The sequence below is a fragment of the Poecilia mexicana genome, unplaced genomic scaffold (assembly GCF_051168715.1).
Source record: "Poecilia mexicana isolate PSO_F unplaced genomic scaffold, ASM5116871v1 scaffold_6, whole genome shotgun sequence".
In the NCBI taxonomy this organism is placed as follows: Eukaryota; Metazoa; Chordata; class Actinopteri; order Cyprinodontiformes; family Poeciliidae; genus Poecilia; species Poecilia mexicana.
The window spans coordinates 9,815,507-9,830,811 of record NW_028263375.1 but is presented as its reverse complement, the minus strand read 5'-3'; the positions used below and the strand labels follow the sequence as shown (position 1 = coordinate 9,830,811).

At 36.2% G+C, this 15,305-nt stretch overlaps 1 protein-coding gene across 1 annotated transcript; it reads right to left on the bottom strand.

Moving 5' to 3' along the window:
• Positions 1–688: 688 nt before the first annotated feature.
• On the bottom strand, positions 689–11,994 carry fan1 (FANCD2 and FANCI associated nuclease 1). Its single transcript, XM_014989627.2, has 13 exons — positions 10,565–11,994; positions 9,777–9,917; positions 9,488–9,689; positions 8,563–8,796; positions 7,595–7,726; positions 7,408–7,516; positions 6,597–6,716; positions 5,125–5,289; positions 4,877–5,039; positions 4,694–4,797; positions 3,784–3,978; positions 3,427–3,555; positions 689–2,776 (listed from the first exon to the last, which is right to left on the bottom strand). The coding sequence occupies exons 1-13, from the start codon at positions 11,553–11,555 to the stop codon at positions 2,627–2,629; spliced, it is 2,835 nt and encodes a 944-aa protein (XP_014845113.2). The 5' UTR covers positions 11,556–11,994; the 3' UTR covers positions 689–2,626.
• Between the last annotated feature and the right edge of the window lie 3,311 nt (positions 11,995–15,305).

Below are 15,305 nucleotides of genomic sequence, written 5' to 3'. Positions count from 1 at the left end.
AAAGAAAACATTTTTCTTTCACTATAAAGCTTATGAAACTTTAATAAAAACCACGGGTGTGTGTCGTGTCTGGTGAATTTTTGGTTAAAACATGTTTAAAATCTAGAAATTTTATTCAAGAGCACCGATACTTCATAATAAAATTAATCAAGTAAAAGTACAGCATAGTAAAAATACTCCAAAAATTTATATTTTTTTAAAAAGTTACTCAAGTAAATGTAATTAAGTAAATGTAACTAGTTACTACACACCTGTGTCTGTTAAATCCAGTTCAGTTATAGTGCACTTGCATGAAAAAAAAAATTGAAATTAATTGTAAGATATTTCTTTAACAAACTTATAAGCTGTGATCAATCAGCACAAAAGCAGGTATTTCATTATTAGCACACTGTGTTCTGGGAATCATTACAAAGAATTTCTGTTTTTATGATCTAATTTTATCCCCACAGCCGCCCACCCACCTACCTACACTCACTCCCATTATTAGCTGCATGGTTGTGCTGCGAGGAACTGGTGTAAATCTGTTTCAAGAGATCATATCCAGAACAAACAAAAACAGTGAGAATTCACTTGTTTTTTAAAAAATAACTCTGACATTTTAATTTGTGAAGTAATCATGAGAATAAATTGCACATTAATTACACAAACCGTATTTATGAATGTATAAAAACAACCCTCAGACTTCATCTTTGGTACCAGCTGATATTTAATACATCAGTATCAAATCAGCATCATTAGAGGCAATTAACACAGTAATTATTTGAAGGAGAAACTCATGGAGTTGATGCAAATTGAGCTGCCAAGGAAATGTGATTTTTTTTTAGTTGCCTGGTAACCTGACATACTGATGATACATGTTTCCATTATAATAGAAGAATAAAGGTTCTCCTGGTGGTTGTACCCATTCATGCATTAACTCTAATTATCTGCAAACAGCCTGCCTCTGATTATCTCCTCTCTCTCCTATGATGCTCATCATATGGTGTATTTTATAGTGCTGATCAGAAGGTTACATCTTCTCATCATTTGTATAAAATACTTACTTCAAGGAGTTATTTTTTTCCAGAATGAACTGGATTTTTAGTTGCTAAATAAAAAAAAAGACTTTGGTTGCACAAGTTTGACATTTTCAGTCTCCCATAATTATTAATTTGTACACAAGCAGCTTAAGATATCTGCTTCAGCAAGTTTCAGAGAGAAAAACACATTTTGCGCTCATCAACAAGTTTCAGGAAGCAATAACAGCTTGTTGATTTCATTGAGCTTCTGCAAAATTACTTGTTTTTCCCTTACACAGACCAGGCTTTTAAAGCATTGTGTCAATGAAGAAGCTTAATGCTAGTCTGTTTCATTCATTCCAAAACCAGTTTGGGATCATTAACCTCTTCGAACGCCCAGTTGCTTCCAGGTTCCAACCATCTGATTAGGGATGCACCGATAGCAGTTTTTTTGCCGATCGCCATTTACTGATCTTTCAAAAGCCAGATTTTAGCCAATACTATTTTTGTTTTATTTGAAATGTGGCTAAATACAGGAAGTAAGACAGGAAGGAAATGGTCACCATAATTATTAACAATCCAGAAACTCCCAGGACTCAGGCTAATCACAAACTGGAAGCACCACTAAAAGGTTGCCAACCAAGAAGGAAATGACTGCATTTAAAATAAGAGATTCAAACTTGACTGATTTTTAAACCGGACCACATGGACAAGCAAAATGCTTTTTGGGGGAAATCTTATGGTCAGATAAGAAACGGATGGCACTCTTTAGGCTTCCTAACCTAAAAATACTGCCAAGCATGGTGTTGGTAGCATCATGATGAGGGTCTGTTTTTCTGCTAAAATTCATTGGGGCATTTGACAAGGCAATTGGAGTAATAAAGACAAACTTTTTCCTAATTATTACACTTAAAACCACCAACTGGGTGTGAAAACAGTTGGGCGCTAGAGCTGGAAAATGACCCCAGAAAAGCAACAAAACTGAATTAGCTAACGTTCAGAAATGACTCTGACCTCATTCCTGGTGAGAATATGTGAATGGCATTTTAAAAGCCAGTTTCTGCCAGAAAACCCAGCAACAGAAGCTACTTTTGATAAGAACAGGGGTCAAACATTCGGCCTGAATTAGGCCAAAAGCTTGATGCACTGCAAAAACACAACATCTTACCAAGTAGTTTTGGTTTAGCTTCTAGTGCAAATATCTCAGTACACTTGAAATAAGAGAAAACTAAATTACAAGTAAATTTTCAGCAAGATATAGGAACTTGCTTTAAATAAATAATTCCTTTAAAGTAAAACATTTGAAATAAGACAAAACTAAGATATTTGTACTAGAACCTAAACCAAATATACTTGGTAAGATTTTGTTTTTGCAATTAATGCAATTAACTCATTAGAAGTCATGATGCAGATGAGGGAAGACACCAGAAATACATCAAATAAAAAAACTTAGGATGAACAACCTAAAAGTTAAAGTTTTCAATTGAGTTTTCAATTTTTTGAGTACAGATCAAAATATTCTTCAGCAATAATCAGTGGGAGAAATTACACAAACATTTATTTTTCCTGTTGGGAGCTTGTTGCCAGGATGTTTCCGTTTTGGCAGATGAATGTGTCTCAGTAGAAACTTATTTGCTTATTTCCTCCAGACGAGCTCCTCTGGCTCCGGTGGCTGTCACGTGACACACCTCGACGTCGGCCCCGAGTTTCTGCAGCTCATCCAACCAGATCTGCTGCTTCTGAGACAGACGATCGTTGGGCCCCTTCACCTCCACCAGCTGTTACAAGATTTCCAATATTCAGAAACGACAGAGGAACTCATCAATCACAGAAGATTAGGGACACTGACAAATAAAAAAACCCATCAACCTGACTTTTCTTTCCTTAGAAATTTAGATGTTTTTCCTTCAAAATTCTGACTTTAATTTCAGCGTTATGCGAGATTAAATTCTGAGATTTGACTAATCTCAGAATTCTACTTTATTTTTTTCTTTCTCAGAATTCTGGCACTAATCTCAGAATTCTGACAATTTTCTCAAAATTCTGACATTTTTTTCCAGAATTCTGATGTTTTTTCCTCAGAATTATGAATTTAATCTCAGGGTTATGTGAGATTAAATTCTGAGATTTGACTAATCTCAGAATTCTACATTTTTTTCTTTCTCAAAATTCTGACAATTTTCTCAAAAATGTTGACATTGATCTCAGAATTCTGACATTTTTTCCAGAATTCTGACATTTTTTCCTCAGAATTCTGACTTTAATGTCAGAATTATGACCTCTTTACCTCAGAATTCTCACTTTAAATCTGAAACAAGTCAGAATTGGGAGTCATTTTCCACTGGCACTAATCCTCTTCCGTAAATCTTACACACAACAAATTCGACATCAAACCAAGCAGGGATGGTTTACCTTGAGGTGGTATTACCTTATAAGTGTTGTTTGAGGTGTTCCACACAACAAGGTCAGGCAAACCTCCTCTGCAGTGTCTGTAGTCTTTTGCCATTCGGTCAGTCACTCCACCAAGGAAGGCTCCGCCGAGACATGCAATCAGAGACTGTAAACATCACAGGATAAATTTTATTCTGTTAGATTCAAAGAACAAAGCAGTCAGGGTCAGGGAGAAATATACCAAGTGTCGAACATCACACAGTCTGCTAAAACCATCATCTGAAAATAGAAAGAATCAGCTACGAAACCATGCACTGCATAAAACTAGCTCTGCATTTCCTTCTGAATCATTCCCAAGTGAAACAAGGTGGTGGCAGCATCATGCTGTAAATACCTGTGCCTGTTGGAGGGATGAGAAACGCTCCCAGCTGACCAGCGAACACACTTTCCCTTCCTGAGATGTCCAGACATCTTCCAGCATGGCAGACAGCGTTTCCACAGAAGCTTCACAGAGCAACTGAACGCGAGAGGTGATGGCTTCCCGTCTGTTTTCATAGAAACAGTCGGTGTAAAGATCCAGAGGACAAGTCTGGACAGAAAATAGAAACAAATAAAAAAAGTTCAACCTTTATGGGCTTAAATTAGGGCTGGATGAAAAATGTATCAAGACGTAAGTGTTTCATATCAGTCGATATTGATAATTAGTGATAAGTTTTTTTGTTTGTTTGTTTTAATTATCTAAAATACTTCCAAACCGGTGGCATGACTTTTCCTCTTTTATCCAGTTTTCCCTCCATGCTGTTTTGTTTATTTTTAAGCAGTTTTCTGATGCAAGGTTGAAAATCTTAAAACTGCTGCTGTGCAAGTTACTCAGCAGGTTGTTGCTAGGCAACCAAGGAGTGAGTGAGTGAGTTGCTAGGTAACCAAAGAACGAATGAGTTTAACTGACAATTTTTAACAGTTTTTCAGTTTATTTCCATATTTGCATTTAATTTCTTTATAAAAAAAATACACCAAAAGTAATAATGCTAGTTTGTTTTTAGATCTGTCTTTCCTGTCTTTAGGTTCGAATCTAAGTGCCTTTTTAAATTTACATAAAAAAGATCTATTCTCTTGTTGCTCAATTTTATATGCATCTTCATTTTAAACCCTAAAAATAGAAATAAAATCATGGTTCTTTAAAAATACCAACAATTTTCCTAGTAGAATAGCAGATATTAGCAGTTTTATTTGGCTGTCCTGAGAGTAAAAATGGCTGTTTAGGTTGTAAATGTTGCGGGTCCCTGGATTAGTCATTCCTTTACCTGGTATGGGTTTCTGAAGACGTCTGGAATACCTTCCATAAAGATAATGTCCCACATCAGGAGACCAAACAAGGTTGAGAATGTTGATCCTTCTCCATGGATTCCTTTCACACAGAAGACAACGTTCTAGTTTTGTTCTGGAGGTTTCCTGTATTTTTTTTGGGCTAGCAGTAAATGGTTTACCTTGGTCAAAGCCTAGTTGTCGGTAATGGGCCAAACTAAGCTCTTCTACAGAGCATATTACAGTAGAGTGAGCACTCCCGTCTCCTTCTTCAGTTTCTGGTAAAAGAAATCTAGATTTCCCCATGCCGCCTTCGTGAGGAAACAGCTGACCCCGAATGGTCACCTGGAAAGAAAGTTACAGAGAACTCAGAATTTCCTTTCTTTAATAAAATATATCTCACATATCAACACACTGTAGACAAACTGACATGTTTAACGTCTTGAATTTGGACAACAGGAAGCTCTCTGAGTTGGAGCCGGTACTTTTTGCAGCTGGGAGAGTCTTTCATCCGGAGAGCTCTCTGATGGAGGGAGAGTTTGTGTCCTGTCCGCACCAGAGGATCCGACAGCCCGTCTCTCATAGCACAGATAGCCTGAGTAGAGAAATGTTGGGGGGGGGGACACAGTTAAAGTAAACTTTTTTTCAAGCCTGAGAAAGGTTTGGAAAGCCTGAACCATTCTGAAATGGTTCTGAAATAAAACTAAGCCATTTTTGGTGTCAGGAAAATGAGCCATTTCAGTTACATTCAACAGGCACTGTGCCTTTACCTAGCAACCTCTGCTGAGCTCCAACACATTTGGTCAGCTGGTTTTACCGCTGTATGCAATGCATGTGATATACAAGAAATAGTTGCTGGGAAAGACAACTGATTTTTTGTTAACTTACCATTCAGAGACCAATTGCTGCAATGTTGTTACTTGTGCAGGAGGCTCTGCTTCTGCTTTTCAAAGATGTACGGTTCTATAATTGCGCATCTGTTTGCAGCCATTTTCATATGCGAGTGTAAACACTGAGTTGGAGGGCATGGCCAGCAGCACCTTCTTTAGTTTTAACCCTATAAGACCTAACGGGGAACCAGTCAAATTTGCAGTACCATAATTTTGCGACACTTTGAGCCATCTGAAAAATTCCAACGGTTTCTAAAATGGGAGAAGTTGCGCTTTCCAGCCAATCTCAAGTTGTTATGGTAATTTTACTCCCCGCCGTAGCAGGGACTGAAATTAATCTGCTGAAACACTCTTTAAATAGATGGTAAATTGCGAAAATAACTGCTAGAGGTTGAAAATTCCAGTTGTTATGGATAAATGGGCAAATTTATGTACTCACAGGACATTTAAAGAACTGCAACTGCTCTGAAAATAAGCAAAAATATCCAGGCAGAGATTTGAAAAGTAAGTCATAAAGAGTTTTAAAGTGACAAGACGTCCGAAAACAGCTCATTTTGAAAGGAGCTCAACAGAGGTAGAACTGATCGGTCTAAAATCTTATTATATAAGAATGACTTTGTGAAAAAATGAACATGATTTGGATAGCCCATAAACTTATTGCAACCCGTTAGAGGAAGCATAGTAGGTCACCTTTAAAGCTTTGAAAAGGATGTGGGTAATGCCCATTACCTTTCCCTCAAACTACAGCTTCACTCACTGGAACAGCTCTAATCTGTAAGCGTCCTAAACTGCAACGACTTTGGCACAGTAGCCTTTAGCGCTAATAGGATATACACTCACCGTGTGGTAACACTGCAGGCAGAGCAGGGAATTTAAACTATAATGATCGCATCAGTCAGCATTAGTGTTTGTAAAATATAAATAAGGTTTGTTTTTTTATATTTATATGGGTTGCAACATTTGAATGTTAATAAACCAGACAAATAAAAGAACAGGTCTGTTTTCTGCTTACTTGATCAGGTTTTTTGAGGTGCTGGTGAAAGTTGAGAGCCAGCCTGTCCCACCATCGGCCCCGGCTGTCAGGACAGTAAACACTCTGCTTCAGTAGGGCCTGCAGCTCTTCTACTGCTTCCTGTTTCATAGAAATACCACCATTACTAACACAAGGTTAGTACACTATCTAAACAGTAAAATTCATACACCAAGGTAAGTTTTCAAACTTTTCCAGCAGTTCATTTTGAAGAAAAAAATCAATGCAAATGTACTAACAAAGACAGTTTCAATTCGCTATTATATGGTATTACTCACTACGGTTATTAATAATGTCTTGTTTAGTTCTACAGCACGGAAAAATAAGTTAAAATATAGCGAGGTTTTCTGTTTTGAAAAGTTTCTCTCGCACACCTGACTGATCTGAGAACAAAACACAAACAAAAAAAAATCTGCAATTTCAATAACTGTTTAATTTAAACAAAACATAAGACAACCTTTATTTCAGTTATACAGATCAATAAATCATTGAGTCATTCAGAAAATTAAATATGAAAAATAACAAAGGTTCTGGCTAAGTTTTCTGGCATTTAGCAAATAGAAAAAAAATTGGTATTTCTAACTAACAAAACAAAAAAATTTTGATCAAAATTTGATCAAGTGTTAAATTACACTTTATTGCAAAACTGTTCAGTTTAAATATCAAGCAGTTCATACAAAAATTGAAGCATCTTAAAGGATTTCAAGCACCCATATGATCCCCGCCGAGACATTTAGCTCCATAAACAACAAAACCACTTTGATTAGCAGAAAGAAAATAAATGCAGATAAACCTCATAGCGACGCAGCCTTTGTAAAATCTCCACTCCTCTGGATAAGATCCGTGTGTAAGCCCATCCTGTGGTGAAGCTGCGGAGGAACACTGGCAGCTCTTCCTGGTGACTGCATGAAAATTACAATGTCAGCAGTCATGAATTCTACAGAAATAGTACCAACGAAGAAGACTTATAAAGTCCTGACCTCAGGTCATGGTTGCTGCTGAGCTCAATCCAGGTTTTTTTGGCAGAGGTGTAAAGCTGCAGGGCCTGATCCCACTGACCCCCCTGCATCGCCACGGTGACCTCTATAAGGGCGCGCATGGACGCTTCATACCTGGTGCAATGCAAGGAGCCATAAATATAAATACAAAATTCAGCCTTTTGTGCTAAAAGAAGTACAAATAGTATTTACATCCCAGAAAGTTTTCTGCATTTTTTAACTTTACAACCACAAACAAGTATTTTATTACAATTTTGTGTGATAGATCAACAAAAGGTAGAGACAAAATTGTGTACTATAATGAAAATGCTATATGTTTATGTATTTTTTTAACAAATTAAAATATGAAAAGTAGGGCTTTAAATAATCAATTAATCAATGAATAATTGAGTGTTCTATCAATTATTCATCTTTCTTTTTTTTAAATAAAATGTTAGATATACAGTAAAAGATGCAAATAAGCAAATAATTATATTTGTTAAATAAGAAAATATACATTTCAGTGCTTAAAATGCAACAACATAGCATTCCTTAAGTGAATTTGCTGCTCAAGGGGTTTAGGGTAAAACAAATACAACGGTGTATTTTTATCTTAAAATCAAAATGTATAAATATTTTTGAACTGTTTTAACTTAATTACAGCTCTGAATATGTTGTTCTTTCACCAAATGGCCTTTTTTTGTCTGTCTACTCCTTTTATTGGTTATTTTGATTACTAAATTAGTTGATGATAAATTCAATAATCAATTAATCACGATTAATCATTTAATTGTTTCAGCCCTGCTTCCATCTGAACAGAGTGCCTTCCTCCATGTTTGCTGCTTCCCCTATGAGGCAAACTGCAAAAATGACTTCATATAATAATAGAAAAATGCTAATTTGTGATTCTTAAGATGACAAAATGTGACTTCAACAGGTAAATAAGTAAGAAACCTTCTGCAGACCCTCACCTGATGAGATCCTCTCTATCTCGAAACACTTTAGCCTCTCGCTGCACGGCGTAGTCCGGAAAGGCCAGACGACCCGAGTTCACCAACAGGATGGTGAAAAGCTGACTCTGACCTCCAGCCGCCATTTCCTCCTCATCCATCGTGTCCGTCAAAGAGAAGAGCAGAAGGATGCGGGAGAAGACGGCCCGAGGCCCGCGAGACAGACGCACACAGGACCCTGCAAGCTGCTTCGCCCTTTAAATAAAAGAAACTAAATTAAGATTAAGATTACTTCCAGCAGGTATTTACACCCACAAAGCGAAAGTAAATGATAATTTCACATGGTTCCTACACTTTTCCCACAGTAAAAGTTTATGATTTGATGATGATTTGAAGCTTTATGATTTGAAAAGTCTTTCTCTCTCACACACACATTATACACCTGACTGGTCTGAGGATAAATCACTAACTTAACAAAAATCCCCCAATTTCAATCATGTTTAAAATATAAAACTAAAGCCAACCTGTATTTCAGTTACATAGATCAATAAGTCAGTCAATAAATATTAATTACACTGAAACAATTCAAAAACTGTAAGGTAAATGGCCTTAAATATACAAAAAAAGTTATAAAAATAATTTTAAAAAATTTTCTTGCTAGGTTTTTTGGCATTTAGCAAATAGAAATATTTTTGGTAATTCTGGCTAATCTAAAGGAAGAAATCTTAGTCTAATTTAATTTCAGACAAGCAGTCAGAAAAAAATGTGTGAATGTCTTTATGTTAGGTGTAAATATCTGATTTCAACTGTAAATATTTAGGCTTTTAATCAAATCTACTTTATTACCAAACTGTGCTGCTTGAATATTAAGCACTTTCCAAACTCTGATAACACCTAAATATAAAAATTAAAGTATTTTCAAGGATTTTAGTCACCCTAATCTCACCGTTTCAGAATAACTGTCCCAACTTTGCTCTGACTGGAGGCTGGAGAGAAGAAAGACTTCTGCCTGCTCAGACGGAGAAGCCCATCGACCAGCTGCTGTTTTTGGGTGCCAGAACTGCCCAAATGGAAAGTTTTAGCAAGAGCTTTGAGTTCAGGAGCCGGCAGCAGATCCAGAGCCTCCACGAGATCCTCCAGGTCCTTTTCTTAAAGAGAGACGTTCACAAGAAAAATCAAAGCTCAGAAAGCATTTAAAAGGTCCTAGTCAAGGTTTAATTGGACGGATTACTCACCTGTCTGTAGAAAACCTATTTGAGCCAGTTCCTGAGCAACAGATCCCAGATCACTGCAGATCTCTCCATAATCCAGTTTATTTACTTGGAGCCATTTCAGTTTCCTCTGAAAGAGCCTCACATACAGCTTCTGAGCCATAACTAGGAGAATCAAAAATCATGACAGTGAGTTACTGGTCATGCTTTGTCAGAAACAATTAATCTGAAATAATCGTCAACTAAGTTGGTAATCGATTAATCGTTAACTGGAGTATACAGACTCATCAAATTGGCCATTTACTGAAATAACATTCTCAGAGGACTTTTTAAGCCAAAACTGTTGAACTATATTTCATTTGAGATATAAAAAAAAACATGTGACTGTAAAAGCTTTAGCTTCACTTGGTTCAAATTGTACAAAACAACTAAACAAAAAAAAACATCTATTCAGCACATTTAGCATCAATTATTGATTGGTTAATCTAAAAATAATCAACATATTAGCCCCAAACTGTATTGACGTTAAGTCAAGCAGAAAGAGCCAAGCTTTTAACTTACTGATGTAAAAGTATTTTTTAGCTGCAGATGCATCCTTTGCTACAAATCATCAGCCTTTCACTAAATAAATTTTTTTTCTTGTTTAATAAAGGAACTTAATAATTTGCTTCACTTCATCTTTTAATGTATTGTATAAAAACGCTTATGTGGCTGAGTAAAAAATCTGGATAATGTGCTCAATTTTTATAAAATTGGTCGATTAATCGTCAGAATAATCGATTGCAAAATAATCCTCAGTTAAAAAACTATACCTGACAAGCTCTGAAATCCATGTACGGCGGACATGTCCTCCTGGTTGAAGAGCTTCCTGTCGTCCTCGTTCTCCAACACAGCGTGCAGCACGGTCCGGAAGTTACGCAGGTAGTAGGGAAGTGATTGGGAATCAGAGGTTTCTACCTTTACATCTGCATCACTCTTCTCAGACAACTCTGAATTGAAAGGCTTGTCAGATCCCTGTCCTTCTGTATTTGTGTCCTCTGGATCAAGACAAGATGATGCCTCTCCACCGCTACCTTCATATTTCGCTTTCTTTCTGATAAGAGACCCCTTGACGCTAAAGGTGGCTTTCTTTTTTCTCTTCGTTTGCTTAGCAGGGGAAGGTGACTGTTTAGATGAAACCATTGATTGATCTGATTGTTTTTCTACAGGTGATGGAGCTTCCGTCACTGCTGAAATACAATCATTATTGTCTTCTAATGTCTGGACATTTTCCTTTTGGGAGCTGCTGGTCGACTCCGCCGAACTCATCGGATCAGATGTGTTGCTAACTTCTGCAGGTTTCTTGTGATATTTTCTGGATAACTTTGAAGACAGACTTCCTAGGTCAATGGTTCTGACCACAGTTTTATTGTTTATGTCCCGTGGAGTTTGCTGGGGGTTATTCTTCTTAAAATAAGGACTCGTTTTAGTTTTTGTGTCCTCTTTCTGGTCCGTCTCAGGGGACTTTGACAGATTGCCTCCAGGTGACAGCTGCACCCCTGAATAATCATTCCTACCTCCAGAAGCTGCAGTGCTGTCTCCTCTATCAAAGTTCTGACACTGCAAATCGATATGATCATTGATCTTGAATCTTGGGACTAATTGTCCACAGAGGGGACAGGCCAGGTTCGGTGGAGGCTGGCTGCTGAAGAAGTTGGTGATCGGGGTTTTGGTTGTAGAAGAAGTCCCAGCTTTAGCATCACCTTTCTTCTTTTTCAATGACAAGCTTCGCCTCGGTTTGTCTTTGCTTGTTCTTTCTGTCATGCTGAAACCGGTTCAATAAAAATGACCTTTTCTAACTTTTCACCTTGCTGCATACTTCGGGAAAATATAAATGTAGTTAAAGCTACAAGAACAGTAATTGAATACTAACGTGCTGAAAGCTTACACAACAAATAAAAACAGCTTTCCTTGTGTGCTAGCAGCATTGCATGTAATGTGGCGTTGGTTACTGAGCCGACTCAATATGCCGGTTCTTTTAATAACGGTTGACTTGAATCAGTCATAATACAATTATATTTTAAATGGAATGGCTGCATAAATATATCTATTTTTTCTTCCTAAATACTCTCATAATCGTACTTTGTTTACATTTTTATTCTTGTTTTGCTTATTTTTTTCATATGTAAATGTTCAAAATTAACAAAACAAATTTCAGTGGGAGTTGCTTTTGAAATCGAACCAAAGAAATATTGTTTGTCACAATTCATCATTAATAAAAGGGTAATTATTTAGGATGTTTAATACCTTACAAAAATAGTTTGTGTTTACTTGGGTTAGAAGAAATCTATGGGCAAATAGGTTATGTGTTTCAACTCTGTCATGATTCAGGTAATTTGTAGTCCTATGAAGATTTTTGCTGCAAACAATATGACACCAGTTCTATAGGGATTTAACACCTGAAATCCTGAAAGATTTAAACATAGCAAATATATGCAACAAATATATTTTCTGAGTACCACTTCAAAATAGAATTTGAGTCATCTGAAAATTCACAAAATGTAGATTTTATTATGTATTTTTAGCTTTGTGATTTTATAGGTCAAAATCAGTATGCATAAGCAGAATCACTTTTCTTGTTTCAGTCCCTTTAAGCTGAATAGAACTTTCTGTTAAATGGACATAAATTCTGGATAAGAAAAGCAACAAATAACTAAACAAAATAATTTAAGGTCTAAAAATATTTACATTTTATCATAATGAATTTATTGTATTTTACTTTCTTCCACCATTAAATAAATAAAAATCAAGAACAGTTTTATTAGGAAAAAAGTTAACTTTTTTTCTTTATTAGTGAGCTTAGCCAAATAAACCGGACCCCAAAACTAGACACGGACTTCCCATAAGAAATAATCCCGCTTCTCAGGCTTAATCAGCCGAGCAACGAGTGTGTTTTCAGTTGTTAAAATCGATCCCAGACACATCGATATTTTTTCATATTTATTTTGAACCAAGAAAATCGCTAGTTACACAAAAATTATTGGTTTTATACCATTAAATTTGATGTTCATAACGGCACACCACAACAACAAACTGGAAAGCCGTTTATGTCCAAAACAAAGTAGTTATATCAAGAATCTAAAATAATTAGTTATTTATTAGTTATTTTTGCACTCACTTTGTTTTACATTTAAATTAGACCATTTTGAGTGGTGAGCGAACATTTGACCATTTTTACCACATGTTTCTGAGCTGCTGTGCGTCCTTTATTCCTGTACCCCGGTCTTTTACCCCACCCCCTATTCTGGAGAGCAATCTGATCTGATCAACACACGAGCATTTGTACAAAGAGGGCCGCCCACAACCCTGATGTCGGTAAGTGGCACACGTACCTTTCTATGCACAGAGACGAAAAAGAGAATATGGATGCATGTTGGGCAGTAATGCTAGAAACGATGCTCGGGCTCTTGTGGTGAATCAGCTCCACATTAGTAACAGGAGGATGCCAGCATGGTGCAGTCTCGATGCTTCATAATCAAGGTCGATGTGAAGCGCAGCAGCAGGATAATGGGATGCTTTCAGATGGTTAAACCATTGGAATCAGGATATAGGGCGTCTGTGTCTTTTCCGGGTCTCCTTTATGTGAAGGAAAATCTATTTCAGGCTGTTTTATCAACATGTAAAAGGGAGAAAACGCGGCGTGCACTGGAGGGGGGAGCCACAACAACAACCACCCCTGCAGGCTGCGGTACCAGTGGAAGACGTGGCTTTACAAAAATACAAAAAAAATACAAAATAAATAAAAAACAACGTCAAGGGCATTGCAGTTACAGGGAACCCCATCACATAGTCTCATTTCTCCTCACTAATGAGCCTCATTGTTTTAATTGGTAGTTCAGCACCACGGAGAGGTCAGGATTAGGTCTGTGCGCAGTGATTAAGGGGAGGTGTTCATGCGTTTGATACCGTGATCCCAGCTGTAATAAAATCTGATCAACGCCACTTTGGCTAATTTCAACGTGTGGATTAGAATCAAACATGCGACAAAAGCCTCAGTTTAAGCTGCGCAGGTTTGGAGTCTGATTCAGAGAGGATTGAGGTTCAGATGAGGGTGTGACTTGTTTATCCTGGCCTCAATACAGGCAAAGTCCTGAGTGCTGAATAAATGATAAAGGGGGCCAGAACCATTATAGCAAATACGATTCGTTTTTTCTTTGCAGTTAAAGTCAAATTCCCCCAAATTGATGGACTCCATGCTTTAGGAAATGTCAACACGTCTAAAATCTGTGATAATATCACTACATTTGGTGTTTTTTAACCATTATTCGTGACGAATCTGTTATTGACATAATCGTCCACTAACTTAGTAGTCGATTAATCGTTAACTGTAGTATTAGCATATAAACAGTGTGACACTTCAACAGTTTTATAATGTAGGGAATTCTTCTAAGTAGGAGTTTTTGGGGGTAAAGTAACATTTTCAGGCAAACAAAAAAAACTAAAAGGATTTGGGGTTAGATAGTCTGTTAAGGTGATGTTATTACAACATAAAAAGCATTTTGTTTATTCATAAAACGTTTGTTACCGTCTGGTACATTTTAATATAGAAAGTAATTTCCTACTCAAATGAAGTTAATAAAGTGTAGACTAAGAAATTTCCTATTGTTTTATATTTAAATCATGTCTTTTATTGATGTTAAAATGCACTTGAAAAAGTGAGCAAGGGAGAAGGTTGTTCTGCATTTATTAATAATCCTAAAGCTTAAATTTAATGGATAAATCTTTATTTTATTTATGAAGGAGTATTAAACTGAACTCACACATTTATCACAGATTTATAGCATAATGAGTGATAGGACTGTAACTAACAATTATTTTAATCAATTTAATGACGATTAATCAATTAATCGGATAAATAAATGACACATTCTGCATATTTTTCATTCAGTTACTTACATTTTTATATACACTTTTAAAAGAGACAAATAAAAAGTTATGTAGTTCCTTTTCAACAAGAAAAAGTAAACATTTTACTACCTAAAATGTAATAACTTATTTTTTTAAATGAACATTTGATCTTTTGACACAAAGGATGTGTCTGCAGCTAAATTAAAAATACTTCTAACACTTATATGTGAAAATTTCTGCCCTTTCTGCTTGACTTGCCATTAATACAGTTTAGAGCTAACCTGTTAATTAATTTTAGATAAACCGATTAACAATTGGAAAGCAAAAGTTGCTAATTTTTAATAGAATTTGAATCAGGTGAAGCTAAAATAGCTACTTGAGCTTTTGGTAGAACATATTTACAGACAAATGTTTTGTTTTTTTTCGTCTTTAATACAAAATGAATGTATATTTTAACAATTTTTGCTTAAGTACTGCTCTGACTGTGTTCCTGTAACAAATGGTCTTCTTTAGAGTCTGTATACTCCATTTATAATTAATCAATTATTAAATTAGTTGATGATTATTTAAATAATCACGATTAATCTGATTAATCGTTTCAGCCATAGGTTAATCCAGCTTGTAATGGAAATGCATCCATGTCTTTTCACTGTCTGCAGGGTTTAG

Excerpts from the sequence above, each read along its gene's own strand:
- fan1 (XM_014989627.2), bottom strand. The coding sequence starts at position 11,555 with ATGACAGAAAGAACAAGCAAAGACAAACCGAGGCGAAGCTTGTCATTG. Across the intron at positions 3,556-3,783 it reads CATCCCTCCAACAGGCACAG|TCTCTGATTGCATGTCTCGG; the intron begins GTATTTACAGCA and ends TGATGTTTACAG. Across the intron at positions 2,777-3,426 it reads CCTCAAACAACACTTATAAG|CTGGTGGAGGTGAAGGGGCC; the intron begins GTAATACCACCT and ends ATCTTGTAACAG.